At 46.4% G+C, this 14978-nt stretch overlaps 1 protein-coding gene across 1 annotated transcript; it reads left to right on the plus strand.

Annotated features, from left to right (window-relative positions):
* Positions 1 to 538: 538 nt before the first annotated feature.
* On the plus strand, positions 539 to 12279 carry LOC144165884 (uncharacterized). Its single transcript, XM_077695638.1, has 10 exons — positions 539 to 734; positions 1912 to 2028; positions 4287 to 4379; positions 4696 to 4914; positions 6888 to 6974; positions 8383 to 8433; positions 9587 to 9645; positions 10564 to 10786; positions 11796 to 11912; positions 12185 to 12279. The coding sequence occupies exons 1-9, from the start codon at positions 539 to 541 to the stop codon at positions 11906 to 11908; spliced, it is 1158 nt and encodes a 385-aa protein (XP_077551764.1). The 3' UTR covers positions 11909 to 11912; positions 12185 to 12279.
* Positions 12280 to 14978: the final 2699 nt, after the last annotated feature.

The following is a 14978-nucleotide window of genomic DNA, read 5'->3' on the forward strand; positions in this document are numbered from 1 at the left end:
CATGTTTGTGACCCACAAGCAGGGCGAAAGGCTGCCCACTTATCTGGTGCTCTTATCTTTCGGAGCACTTAAAAAGCTGAAAGTGGGTTGCAAGAAAGAGTCGTGATGATGTCATGTGTAAGCTATGTATAGTCACAGAGGTGGGCCTTAGTGCTGGCAACGTTTCAGTCTTTTTTATGGGGCCATATACATAGTGTTTGTGTGACATAACCTCTGTTGCTATTGCACTTTTACTAATCCCTGGGTACCTAAGCATGCCCGTCACGTGGTTCACGCACTGCAGCTCATGCTGGTGTACTGTGCAAAAGAGATGCTCTATAAGAACTCTGATCTTGTAGACAGCCATTTCCTGCAGCCAGGGCTCCAAATCATACATATAGCATTATCCAAAGTAAAACTAGAAAATGGGCCTTGTGTGGATGTTACAAGTCTCCCTGTCTGCATTATTCATTAATAGATGCGCCGAGACAGACAAGAAGGAAACAGATTGCTGAAGCATCTGAGAGCAGAGGCAGCACATGAAAATGAGGGAGACCTCATGTTTGGAGCAGACCTGCAAAATGAGCCGGACCAAACGGAAGACCCTGACCAAGAAGTAAAACTACTGCGGGAAGCGGTGCAGGAGCTGCCAAAGCTCAAAAGGGACCTCGAACAAGCACGGGAGGAGGTGGACATGTTGCGCAAGTTGAACAGAGATCTGCAGCAATTGCTCTGCGAAAAACTTTTTCACCATGGTACGCAAGCGATATCTGGCCTAATGTTTGTTTTTGTGCATACTGTGATTTTCTTCATCTATGTACTGACCTGGCTAGTGCTGGCTTCTAAGTAGATTTCGCTGTTGTCTACGAGAGCACTAAGTTCGTTACTTGCGTTGCTTTTCATTCTAAATAATACAGACTGTTCAGGCCTTTTAGATGCGACGCTGAGAGGAGCATCTCTTGCCGGCGGCCCTGTCCTGCGTCTGTTGTCGTCGTCCGCGTCCGCACAGCTGCGTCTCTTCTCCGCTCACCCACTCTCCTCTCGCCGTGATAGCGCGCCCTCTCCCCAACATCTTTGGCGCGCGCAGTGTGGCGCGCTCTCTCACTCCGCCGATGGGTGGCGCTGCGCGCGGCGCAAGCGCGCTGTGTGCATGTGCAGCGCCCTCTCTTTCCGCGGTCTCCTCTCCTTCGGGCGCGCTGCGCATACAAGCAGAGTGCCGCGCTCCGGCCGGTCTCTGTCGACGGTCGTCCGCACTACGCTCTCTCTCTCGCATTACCCGACGATTGCTCACGCAATTCGAGTAATCGACCCAATGGAAACGCACAATGGAACCCCCTTCAGCGTCGCATCACACCAGGGTTCCCGCGAGGGGAGGTGGGCGTAATTTTTTTTACAATTAGCTGTTGGGAATGTGTGAAGAGTTTCAATGTATGTTAGTGTCGCTGCATTAATGTTTTATCAGCACTCTGGCGTGTGACACATGGGCTTGAAATTAAAGAAAAGCATGAGGGGGAATTTCAAGTTTGGGTTTTACGTATTGAGGCTATTTTGGGCTGTAAGGTTCATGTATCATAGTGCAGGCCTGTAAAGTACTTTGGACAACATGCCTCAGGTTCTTCACAGAGTGCTGAAATCTTCCACACTACCGTCCTGGTTCTTGCCACCAACAGAAAAAAAACAAGTCGCTTTAGCTGGCAATGAACCACCATTATTTGTTCTGCTGTGCCTTTTGCTGGTGCACCTGGTTATGATCAGAGACGGAATGATGAAGGTATTATGAAATAAGCATACAAGGATTGAGAGTCTGCAAAAGTTCATTGTTTGGTTTGGATTGGACATTGTGATAGCTGTGCATTTCAGAGAAACTGCAGAGTACAATCTGCTCAAGCAGTATTGTACACTGACATTGCCCATGCTCCTGCTATGCTGCAGTGCGCACTATTACCTTCGCCGAACCGGCACGTGTCACTGCAAACTCGAGCACCTCTGGCTGCGTGTCAACCCGGCCGAAGGAACCCACCAGCAGCACGGCACCTTCTGCACTGACCGGTAAGGTTGCAAATGCGACTTTCTGTTTTTGGTCAGGGGGAATTTGTTGCCTTGATATCTGAGAATGTAATTTGAACCTAACAAGATTTTGAGTGTGTTTGTTCAGTCTAAGTACAGAAAGGGCATTTTTAAAATGGCCACAAAGACAGAAAAAAAGTTAGTTCATTAAAAAGTGTTTTATCCCAATAACAATGATGCCACTCTTATCGCAAACTTCAAACAAATAACCTAGATTTCGGTAAAATATATGCAGAAGTTTCAACTCCCCATGTGGCGTCACAGAAAATTGTTTGTTATTGGCAGCTGCCGACCTAAGCCTCTGCTAGATGTGCAAAATATGAATTTTGAAATGCAGAAATGAAAACGAAACCGATGTAAACTTTGTGAATGGTCCCGTTGCAACATGGCCTAGAACGATGTGCTATGGCAGCTAAACGGCCTAAAGTCAAAACCTAACTTTGCAAACGGGCGCTACTTAATATTTTTAACCAAATTTACTAAACATTACTGGCGCAGAGCAACCTGTCTCCCAGTTCAATATTGGTGCCATGATAACTGAAATGAGACGTGTATTTGTGAGCAGCACAAATTATTCTCCAGTAGCAGTGACGTGCGATGACCACTCACCATTTGCTCACACAGTTCATGCAAGTTAGTCCCAGAAATTACATTTCTGTTTGATAAATGAAAACGAAACGTTTTTTAAAAATTCATTTTTTAAGCTAGCTCAAATAGCTTTACCTGTTACAGAAACGCCATGAACAGTATGAAAAAGGGCGCCAAAATTGTCGTTTAAATGGAACGGTTTTTCATAGCCGCAGTAATGAACGAGTGAAAGCTGGGCGTTTTCGCTCAGTAAATAAACCTATATGACAGTGCAGCTCTGAAAAAGGTGACCAGCAACTTGAGATGCGAAACGACGGAGAGAATTGCTTTACTTCTTTGAAAGCTCTTCATTTTAAACTTCAGTAATGCGAATACATGGATAATTAAAACTGTACAATTTGGTCCGGCCAAGTCTCCATAGAAGTCTATGCATAAGGAAGCCTGTTAATTTGAACACAGGCAGGTTCTGCCACGGGTAATTGGAAGTACGGGCCATGGTGTCAGCGACTTGGCATCTGACACATGGCAGGGAAATGCACTCGCTGCCTATGCACAAGACTGTGCCCCCTAGTATTGTAATTAAGGAAGAAGGAAGAGAGAAGATGAAATGGGAAAAAACAGATTTTCCAGGTAAAATTGGGTAAAATTCTAGTCTTCATTGCTGATGACATGGCTGTGGACAGAGTGCGCTGGTGTGGTGTGTTGACAGATGACATAATTGCTCAGGTCAGAAGCACCTTCTGCCGCCACTGTATATTTATTTGCTTGTTAGATCACAAAGTGCTGGATGTCACCTTCAAGGGCAAAAGGCAGACACCAATTACGGACCTAAAGGAGCACCAACACGAAATTTCAAAGCTTAGATAACTACTTAAAAATGCTTCCTCTTTATCAGGAGATATCTCCCAGCAAGTTTCAGCAGCAACCGTTCGGCATAACATATTTTAAATCCACTTTAATCTTCGCCCGCACAAGAAAGCCCAGAGCGCCCGGGCTGACATGACATCATCTGCTACTTGCCCCATACTGTCGATGTCAAGGCTCCCGTGACGAAGCCGACGTGCTGGCTGTGGTTGGTGCGCACTGCTCCGGCGTGTGTACACGTCATGGTTTTGGGACTGGCGTCATGCTGCCCGGGCATGTGGGGACGGTGAAGACCTCGGCTGGTCTGGGTGCACGCGTGCGCTCGCATGCGCGTCCAGAGCGGCAGCGGTATGGCAAGAATGGTGGCCGCTCGGTGTCCGTTTTGTTGAAACCGAAACTGACACGAATAAATGACGCCGTTCATGAATGCTTCTGCTGCGCTCGACCGTCTAATGTGTCAGTATATGATTAGTGGTCTGGTAGGCGAAAAAACTTAATACCAAAATTTCGTGTTGGTACTCCATTAACCAAGAAATTCTTTGCCTTTCTGCTTCACAGTTGCAGTTGGTTGTATTCAAACTTTGACGGCTTCCCTTTACATTTGAATGAACAAGCTTTCACTGTGTAAGCGATGGTGTACGTGCATTTCAAAATTGGAACCGAGAGTATGTAATGAACGCGAAATAGTGCAAGGTCACTACAAATTGATAGCTGCAGCTTACACCTGCCGTACTTTACAGTGTGAGCATTGTCCGTGTGCTTCTGCTAAAGTGTGTGAAAATTTTCAGGCACATCTGCTGCAAATGATCGTGGAAAAGGTGAAAGCGCAAGTACACCGGCAGAGGCAACATCAAAGAGAGCAGCATCACTCTCACAGTTTGGTAAGATTATGAATCCGAAATTTTTTTTTTGTGAAAAATGAAATTCCCCTTATATCCGATGCGCCTGCTTGAACCCAACAAAGTAGGTTCTATCCAGCTCCACGAAAGGTGCGCTCGTATAGAAACACTTCAGTAGACGTTGGCTGTTGTGCTTGTTTTATTTTTTAGTGAACAATCGGGGCAGGAGGAAACCGGACTGGTTGATTCTAGAAATACTGACATTTGCAGCTTGAAAATGTAGTTTTTCGTGGGAAGGTTGGAGGGGAAGGCATTGCAAGTCTGGAATGGTTGAAGTGATCATGTGCAATTTTTGCAGCATTTTCTGCACGTGCCACTGGAACGGGGGCCGGATTGAGCCGGAATGTGCCACCACCCGCTGTGCCACCACCAGCTGTGCCACCACCGGCTGTGGCACCACCGGCTGTGGCACCACCTGCTGTGGCACCACCTGCTGTGCCACCACCTGCTGTGCCACCACCGGCTGTGGCACCACCGGCTGTGCCACGCAGTGATGAAACAGTGCCTACACCATCTGGTAACATCATTGCTTTGTCTTAGTGCACCTGTGCTGCTTTTCTAGAAACTATTGTACCGAATGCTCAAAGCCAATTAATATCAGTGTTTTTTTCTATTGTCACAAAATGGATAAGGGGAAATGTCGAACAGAACTAAGTCAATAGTGCCATTCGCAATCTGTGCTTGTGGCTTTGTATTTTTAGTTAAGGGTGACGTCAGAGTTGGTGGCTGCCTAGCTGTTTCAATGCTTTGACCTAACTAGCTTTGACCTTACCTCTAAGTAAAATAACTGCTCAAATTCCATTTCACCGTTACATTGAGGCTCGTTAGGTAACCCCTTTTCAGCATGCATTAAGCACCATGAACCTCACCTCAATCTCTCTTCACTGCTGTCTTTACCCCTAACTTGACCTCACCTCATCCTCCAGCACCAAATTGGTTTTCTCCCTGCAAAAACTCAAAACGCGCCCCGCAAGCCACAGGCGCGCTGACGCAGCCGCGGAGACCACCCGCGCTATGCGGGTAGCTCCAGCGACCACTTCTAACCTCTCGCTGAAACGCAACTCGAGGGGCATATGAGAGGGGCATGCGAGAAAAAAAGCGGATAACGTGGGCGAAAATTTCATTGTAAAACGTGACGCGCTGTTTACGAAAGCGCCCAACAAATATCCTCCGTGGTTGTAAGCCTAATCGCCTCTGGCGTTGCCGCCGCCGCCGCCGCCGCAAGCCGCCGCTTTGCACTTCGTTCGAGTTCGCTCATGCTTGTTGGGTTTCGTCGTCCCAGCAAGCATTTGTGAATCTTTATGAGCCTTGCACGCGCGTTTTTTTTCACACCGGCGTCCGCGATTGCGTGCCGGCGGCGGGAAGTGACTCGCGCTGCGTGCGGCAGCCTGACCAGTTTCGTCATGGTTTCGCCAATGGGGAGGCGCGAACCCTATGGCGGGAGCTTCGAAGCGCTCGGGGATGCCGGCATGCTAGACGATAAGGCCGCCGCTAAGGATATTTGATGGGCGCTCTCGTAAGCGGCGCGTATGACGGTTTACATTGAAAATTTAATGCTTTCCTGCTCACCTCATGCTGTTCCGCTCCCGTCGCACTCCTCCCATGATACACACTAGAGGTTTGCTCAAGTCAACGTAAATTTACCACGGCACCAGGCCGGATGCCTCAATGCCAGCACTGCCGTACAGCAGAGACACGCGTGGATCAAGGCGCCCTACTTCAAACGTTTCCCTTTACCCTCGTGCATTCCAAGCGAAACATGGAACCTTTCATAACTGTTGCCATTTGATTTCTTAAAATGCTACCAGAAGCTATAGTGGCAGGGGCGACAGCAGGAGATGGAGTGAATTTATAAAGGAACACTGTAAATATCACTTATGTATTAATTTTTTGCCTCATATTTGCATGTGTTCTTGTTCAACAATGTTGACAAGTACAAACATTGCCACCGGACTTACACATTAAGTTTTGGCTGTGGGTATGTAAATCTATTGCACAGCTTCTTTTTCATTTTGGCCGGCTGGCTGAATCGAGTCATAGGCAGACAGGCAGACCAAAATTTCTGCGTTTTTGGTAGCCCAAGAAAGACTATTGTCTTTGCATAATTCAAAGCTTTCTTGAATGACAATCTGACACTGGCATATGGAAGTGGGAAAGGACCCATCATATTCCCCCCCCCCTTCCTTTTGAACTGTTTGCTAAAGGGGATGGCTTCGTGACAAAAAAAAAATATGTGTGGCCTTTAGGCCCTAGTCAGCTATATATGACAAAATGCGACATCTCAGCCTACGAAAAGTAGTCCTGGAGCATTCCGGATTTTCAACGACTGCAGTGTTCTTTAAACTGAGCCGTGCGGGTGCCAGCGTAAATAGCTTAAAAATGCCCCAGTCAACACCATGACGGAAAAGGGCTTTTATTATTGCACAGTCAGTTTTACTGTTTTCACTAGAGATGTCTGCACTTATCACAGCATTTATGTTATTTTCTCAGGATCAGCACTGGCTGCTTCATCCAGCTGCACAGTGAGCCCTGCTCCCACAGCAGGAAATGTGGCGGCAACAGCCTCGGCTTCAATTGGTAAGATCTAAAAGCCTACTTGGAGGAAAAGTGCTTGGAATGTTCTATATTCAAGCCTGCGTCGTATTACTCAAAAATGATCATGGCGTGCATTATAAATATAGTATTTGCAGCAAAAGTTTATTGTTTAAAATGGTCTAACGTTTTGATTCTTTGGTACAAACTTTTTGCGGTGCGGAAATTTTACCCACTTTCTGGCCATTCCTGTCCTCAACTATTTTGCCAGTTTCTAGCGTCGCAAAGGAAAACAAGGAAAACTTATAGGAAATCTATTTTTTCTCTTGCATTCTGCTTGCAACTCTTTTACCGTTGTTTGAGCTGCATGTGAAACCGCTAGAAGCATTCTCCTGGGTGCAGGTTTTTTGCAGAAACCTCCAGGGTTTCTGCAGGTTTTGGAGAAAAACAGTCCCTCATGCCTCCTTTTGTTTTTCTATCGCTACAAACAGCACAGTCCTTGCTGCTTCAGCCTAGGAGCTTGTAGATGAAATGGCACGTCCCATCTAGCCTTTTCTCGCACCTCATACATGCACATGGGCCCCGCGTTTGGCTCAAACCCTCAGATCACCCACCAGCTGCCAATTCAGGCTGCGGCAATACTGCAAGTTTCGCTGCTCTTTCTCGCCATGATTCTGCAGCTTTGTGTGCCTCCAAATAAAGCTGTTGACAATCAAAACCTCTAGATGACAGGAAAAATGGTTCTATTACATTTTATTGTCCCTCTACTAGATGCATAACTCGCAGAGTAACGATCCGCATAGGGCTGTCTCCCACCACCGTCACAGGTCTTCGTTGCATGCTTTTGTCGAATAACTCGCCACTAACTGATAATGGCACGCAATTCTCTCCCTCGTAGAAGTCATTGTCGCCTTTACTAAGTGCACCCCTGTAGAATGCACGCAACGAGAAAGTGGCCATGCTTTTCAGTGAACAGCGCACATTTGAAAGCGCTCTAAAATCCAAAAGGCCCGTTCTGAACATTGTGCTGCACTCTAGTGTGAAAAGAAGAAATCTTCAACAAATGTCACATATCCCTCAAGAGATGGCACATCATGTATATAAAGAATGCAGGCACATCACAGCGAGAAAAACCGTGAAACTTAATCTTGAACGCCCAAGCCAGATGTGGCCCGACAGCGGACCGCTACGGCCGTAATGCGTTCTCGGGCAGGACCTGACAACAAACTACAAAGGGTTAAGGACCATCTATTTCTGTTATAAACTTTGCAGTGATGGGGCTGTACTTGAACTTGGATGTGGTTTTGTTGTTGCTTTTGTGCTGCACGTACTCCAAAAAAATGTGCACCCATAATAAATTCTTATGGGTCGTCGTTTTAGCATCTTCAAGGCCGCATGTTATTTAGTATCTCAAATGTAATTTGTTCTACTTCCCCACCCCCATCTTTTGAAGGACTTGGCACTGGACTGAAGGCCCCTTTGCTGTCAAAGAAAAAACAAACAGGTATGGGCAGCACATATTCTTTGTAGAAAACCCCACTTTTCGTTGAGGTATACACACATAGGTAATTGGCAAGGTTAGTGGACTGCTTGCAGCCTGGGTGGCTGAGTTCAGTACCTTCCCATCTGTATATGTGCCCAGAATGCTTTTTGCGGCTCAAACTCTTTCTGTTCATTTGTTTACGTAGCTTTGCTACGAAAAAACTTTTTTTTTGTGAAAGACGGTGCCACATTTTAACTAAAAAAGCATGGAGCAGTAGTGCGTTATGCTCAATCAGCCGTGCTGTTGCCTTTGAGGCTTCCTTCTTCCTTTATGCTGCCTATTTTAAGCAGCCTGATCTGCATATTGAAGATCACTGAATGTTTTGTTTTGACGTACATGTGAAAGTTTCCATTTTCATGCCTTATGGTGGCATGGGGGCAGAAAACTCTTGAACAGAGTGTTCGTAATGCCGTTGGTTTGTGCACACAGATAGCTGGGCTACACAATTTTTTATCACTTCTGCTGCTTCACAGCGTGATAAAGCGCTCACATGTAGTTTGGCCGGTGCTTGTGGGTTACTGCTGAATTTTGGTGGGCTGTACGGCCCTTGATTTTTAAATAATATCATGTGAGCACCAACCGGCAGGTGATCAGTGCCTTATCACGGTGAGCAGCAGTGAAATGAGTGAGAGTATTTCGCGTGTACATAACGATCCCGCCAGTGCATCAGTCGTCTGCTAGGCTGCTCCCACAAGCATAACACAACCCCTTTCTGCTGGTACTCAGGTGGCTGTGTTCATCATCATGAATAAAGTTCACGCATTTCGAAATCGTAGTCATCGCATAGCAATGAAGATAGTTGACTAATTATGACCGTCGAAGCATTGAATGGCAACCTACACATTGAAAGTCTTTATGCCTGCCATTGCTTTCACTCCCAACCTTCTTTGTTATTCACCTGGTTTAGTTACTGCATAATATTGTATATATAACCTGCTGTATATGATTTGTGCCGTGAGGGTTTGTTGCTAGAAACTCGAAAGTCTGAAATTTTCATTTTGTACTTCTGTTCCCTACAAAACAGATTTCTTTCTTTTGTGGTCTGCTAGCAGCTACGTTGTGTTAGAAATGCCTGTGTGTATCATGCTAACAGTTGCTGTTTTTCACTTTGCAGCTTTGGGAATTCCTGATGACATCGACAGCACTTGTGGGCAAGTGAACGAGGCTGGTGATGTAAGTGTATTGTTGGTTGTTCCGATGTGTTTCCGTTGTTTGAAATGTATCAAAGTACCAATTAAAATTTTAATGGGTGCTATGCTATACCTGACTGCTTATGCGAGCATCTAGTGAAGTGTGTTGGCATGGACGGGCTTCAAACGGGTGGTGCTAGGAAAATTTACTATTTTTTTCTAAACTATTTTATTCATAAATTCAAGGGTGGTGTGGGATATTAGGGTGTTTTTATTCTGCTGGCCCATATGATGTCACTCCTGCCCATAGAACGTCACTTAGATGCGAAATATAAGTGTGTTAACACTCCTCCCATATTTTCAGTTAAGTGCCGTACTTGGTTTGAATGGAGGTGGGTGAGGTACTGGAGCCTAGTTCTTTTAAATTAAGCAAAGTTGTATTTTGCTTTTATGGTCCCTATAACTTGTAGCTAGGGTTCGCAGTGCTTACGAATAGTTATGCCTGACTTGGTACGTCTTTGTTTTTGCAGTGGATTTGTTTCATTCTTGTGACAATCGTGTGCACCGCAGTTTCAATTCATTTATGGCATCCTTAAAGCCCTGAGGGCATTATATAAGTTCCAGATTACTATATGTGATCATACCCGCCGCGATGGCTCGGTGGCTAAGGCGTTGCGCTGCTCAGCACGAGGTCGCGAGTTCGATTCCCAGCCGCGGCGGCCGCTTTTCTGATGGAGGCTAAAAGCAAAAACGCCTGCGTGTACGAGATTTCGGCGCACGTTAAGGATCCCAGGTGGTCGAAATTAATCCGGAGCCCTCCACTACGGCGCGCCTCATCGCCGGCGTTGCGTCGGCGCATTAAACCCTACTATCAATCAATCAACTATTTGTGATCATGCGTTGACAGCTGCCTGCAGGTTTGGAATTCCTTTGCACATATTGAGCCACTCCTTGTTTGCAGGTACACCTGGGGCACGGGGTCTACATCGGCCACTCAACGTGGGTCAGCCTTATGTCCACACCAGCGGACAGTACGTTTTGTAAACGGCTTGCAGTGGCTCTTTGGGGACCAGAAGTCCTCGCAAAGAGGAGCCTGACGGGCAGCGCGTCAAACAAAGCGGTGTCCAAAGGCAACAAAACCACTTTCAAAGCCCTCTCGCCGCTGAAGCTGGCTGGGATGTCATGTAGGTGTATACAATTTTTTTTTGTGTTAAAAATATCAATGTTCGCGCTGTGTCTATGTGCACCCATAGCATGCACCAATTCTCAACTTAGCACCAATTAAAAATATAAAATAACTATTGTTTTGGGCATTGAGCCAAGTCATGCTGGCTTTGTTTCTTGCTTACCAGCACTTAAACAGTGAATATTGCATGTGCATGTTTGACGGGTATTTGAATAATTTTTCTTGTGTCTTGTGCTTACATTGACTATGTTGGGATGGTTTTATTGTGCCCCTAATTGTAAAGCACAGTTAAGTAGAAAAATTTAAAAAAAAAATTGACGCTGATTCTGTGGCGTGTGTGCAAAGCATTACACCGTGCACCTGGCAGAAGATATCTTACTTGATGCACGCAATTGTACCAGCAAAAATTCTTCGTCCTTCATAAACTTTCTTATCTAGCTCCTGCTGGAATTAAATATTCAGTGCCTTGACCTTCATAGTTTTGAATGCGAGGGGCCGTTGGTTCATTCTCTGCTTATTCGTGAATACTACGTGGAAGTGTTCGTGCTCTCAACAATGTTTATGCTAAGGGCCAGTGAAACCTTGCGTGAAAATATAGGTCTGCTTTATTTACGCAAATCACGTACCCATGTCTTCGGAACATGCACTGACAAAGATCTGCTCTATATGCAGTTGTACCTGTGGAAGTATAACCACTGAAATGGGGGGGGGTGGAGCAATTGCAGTAGAACACTTGGAACAATTGGCTAAGGTATGTCCAGAAGGAATGGGCATATCAAAATTTATTCCAGGATGTATATGGATTGTTTTGGATTAGGTAAAGTTGGATTTCGGGAGGAGTTCGTTTCATAGCAATGCTGCTGGTTGCTTTGGAGCCAGCTTCGGTGTGGCGCCCAATAGTAATGCACGCACAAACTTGAAGGCTACATTTAGGAAAAGAGGTGCACATTAGAATCATGCAAATGCAGTACATAGCTGGCGCTCTGTTTTTTGCTTGCCTTTTTCAGCGGCTTTCTGGACCTACCTGGAGGAACAAAATTGCCCCACCGAGGAGCGCTTCAAGCGGCACAAGCTTCTGAGCCGGTATCTGGCTCAGAAGTGCTCGGACCTGCGCCGCTAAGTTGGTAAGGAATGCTAATGCCCATGGTGTTTCTTTTACCAAAAGTGCTTTAACATAAACTGTTATGGCGGGGAAGCTTTATGCGTTTTAATGTTTCTTGGTTTCACTTTGTATTGATTGTATTGCTCGTCTTTTTTTTAAGTAGCACATAGTGGGGCAGTGTAGTTGCAGAAAGCGGCCCTTGAATGAGCCGCTTTTTGCCCAAAAACCGTGTACCACTGAAAGTCATTTTGCACACCTTTATGGTTAAAACGCTTGTTTGTTTTTTAAATGCAGGGTTCATGGTGCAAAACTGTGCTCGACAAGTGAAGCCATGGCAGTGCCCAGAAACTGTTGTAAAGAGTGGAAAATAAAATGAATAAGTACCGCAAACTGCTTTTTTTTTTTCGGACTGTGATCAGGCATGTGCAGTCTGCGTAACATCAAACTTTTGGATTGCATGCGTGAATGTACCACTTTTTGCATTGCTTACATTGCCTTTTGGTACAGCTTCCTGAAATCAGTTATTCACTGAAAACAATTTTAAGCTTCTACCAGAAAGGCGAGAATGCCCACAAATGCTTGTTTCTTGGACATATTTTTATTGAAATTGTTACGCATATCCTGCATACTTCAGGTACCTAATAGAAAAAGCATCATGGGAAGTAAATTTCTTATGCGAAACAAGTTGAAATTCGAGACATGACAAGATTTACTACAAAAACAGACATGACAGGATTTACTACAGGACAGGATTTACTACAGACTACAGGACAGGGTTTACTACAGACTACAGGACAGGATTTACTACAGACTACAGGACAGGGTTTACTACAGACTACAGGACAGGATTTACTACAGACTACAGGACAGGATTTACTACAGACTACAGGACAGGATTTACTACAGGACAGGATTTACTACAGACTACAGGACAGGGTTTACTACAGACTACAGAACGTCCCATTCCCTCACAGGATTATTGTGTCGTATTTTTCTGTTGCGTTTTTCGACTGGGATATATATATATATATATATATATACACATATATATATATATATATATATATTGTGGGGAGTTATTCGTGCGCCACCCCTTTGGGACATTGACAGCTACTACAGTTATCCAGTGGCCACTATCCCATACCTCATTTTCGTCTGATAGTCATCCTCATCATTATCTTCCATCTCGGCGCTCGTGTCCTTCTATTCGCCGGGAGCAGAGTGTGTGTTCCGCGAGGGCTGCTACGTTTAATAAACGTCATGAAGCGCCTGTCCTGCAAGGCCCTTACAAGTGGTGGAGATCTACCTCGATCCCGTCCTCTACGTCTGCCCATCACTCCCCTCGAGCACCGTTCCAGACGCCTGTTACCACAAAAGGCCATGCAGCGTGAAACCGCGAGCCAAACGGCTGGCGCCGGCCCTGCTGCGGCTCCGATATTTACGACCCCCAGCCACCAGCCCGACCCACCAGTTTTCGCCGGACTCTGCGGCCAGGACGTAGAAGACTGGTTGGACCAGTTTACGAGGGTGACTGCATTGAACCGATGGGACGACTCTTTCAAGATCTACAAGGTTGGTTTCTACCTGAGAGAGGTGGCAAAGACATGTTTCCTAAACCAGGGCGGCCGTATCACTGATTGGACCAACTTTAAGGGAGAGACTCGGAAGATATTCGGGACCCCAAGCACCCGTTCGGACATTGCCAAAAGGAAGCTAGCTTCCCGGATCCAACACCCTGAAAAGACGTACGCCTCGTATGTTGAGGACGTCCTTACTCTCTGTCGCCGAGTAGATGCTGCGATCCCAGATGCCGACAAAGTTCGCCACCTCCTGAACGGCATCGCTCAAGTTGTCCTTGGGCCGTCTGGGTTCTGCACAGTGCGCGTTTTGAGTGATGGAATTTGACAACACATCCAGTGTGAGGTCTTGTCTTGGTGCTCCCACGAACTCCTTCTTAGGTGGGATTTTGTCTCGTCGGCATCTGCTGCCATCTCCTGCCAAAACCCCGACATTGCAATAACCCCTACCAATCATATGGACAACAACGCCGATGTTCGGCCGTGTCGCCAGGTGGCGAGTACAGAATTTGTTCGTACGCCTGGCTGTGACACGAGAATTTCGATTTGTGGTGGCCATTTCCGCGATAGAGACGCGCTCCTAGCTCCAAGCGTTCGTTTTCTACCAAGGGGAGTTGTGGTCGCAACTTGTCTTCTGCGTTTCTCGCATGGGTCTGCGTTGCTAGTCGCCATGAACACTACACCAGAAACGAACCTCCTACGTCAAGGCACTACGATCGCTACCCCTGCAGACTCCGAAACCGTCTCTGTTCTTCCGGTTTGTTTGTTTTTCTCCACTTCCAAATCTCGCCCTAAGTCTCCCCGCCCTGACCTTGCCGTGACAATCAGCTCTGAGCTCTCCCCACCGCATACCGACTGCTTGCTGAATTTTATGTACAGGAACAAAGTTGTATTTGATTCTCGATGCCCTAAACTTGGTCAGACGTCCGTGGCAACGCCACGCATTGAAATAGACGGATCCTGTATTATTCGCCGCCGCCCATACCGGGCAACATCATCTGAGCGGAAACGCATCAGCGACAATGTTGCCCTCTCGCTACAGCGCAAAATTATACGTACATCTAAGAGTCCGTGGTCATCCCCTGTGGTCTTGGTGCAAAAAAAAGACGGGTCCGTTCGATTTTGCACCGACTACCACGCACTGAATAAAATCACGCGGAAGGGTGTATAACGAATGCCTTGCATTGATGATGCCTTGAACTCTCTGCAAGGAGCGGAATATTTCTTCAGCCTCGATCTCCGCTCTGGTTATTGGCAGATTCCAATGCCCGAGGCCGATAAAGAAAAGACAGCCTTCGACACCCCGGATGGACTCTACGAGTTCAACGTGATGCCGCTTGGACTTTGGAACGCTTCTGCAACGTTTGAGCTTATGGTAGACACTGGTCTCAGGTGCCCTAATTGGAAGACTTGTCTATGTTACTTGGACGCTATTGTTATTTTTTGAAGCTTTCCTGTGCACTTGAGACGGCTCGATGAGGTCCTCTCATGCCTCACCAGTGCGGGCCGTC

This window comes from Haemaphysalis longicornis, unplaced genomic scaffold (assembly GCF_048455015.1).
Source record: "Haemaphysalis longicornis isolate Haplotype H1 unplaced genomic scaffold, Haemaphysalis longicornis Haplotype H1 scaffold_15, whole genome shotgun sequence".
Classification (NCBI taxonomy): Eukaryota; Metazoa; Arthropoda; class Arachnida; order Ixodida; family Ixodidae; genus Haemaphysalis; species Haemaphysalis longicornis.

Excerpts from the sequence above, each read along its gene's own strand:
- LOC144165884 (XM_077695638.1), top strand. The coding sequence starts at position 539 with ATGTTTGGAGCAGACCTGCAAAATGAGCCGGACCAAACGGAAGACCCT. Across the intron at positions 4,915-6,887 it reads AACAGTGCCTACACCATCTG|GATCAGCACTGGCTGCTTCA; the intron begins GTAACATCATTG and ends TTATTTTCTCAG. Across the intron at positions 9,646-10,563 it reads AAGTGAACGAGGCTGGTGAT|GTACACCTGGGGCACGGGGT; the intron begins GTAAGTGTATTG and ends CCTTGTTTGCAG.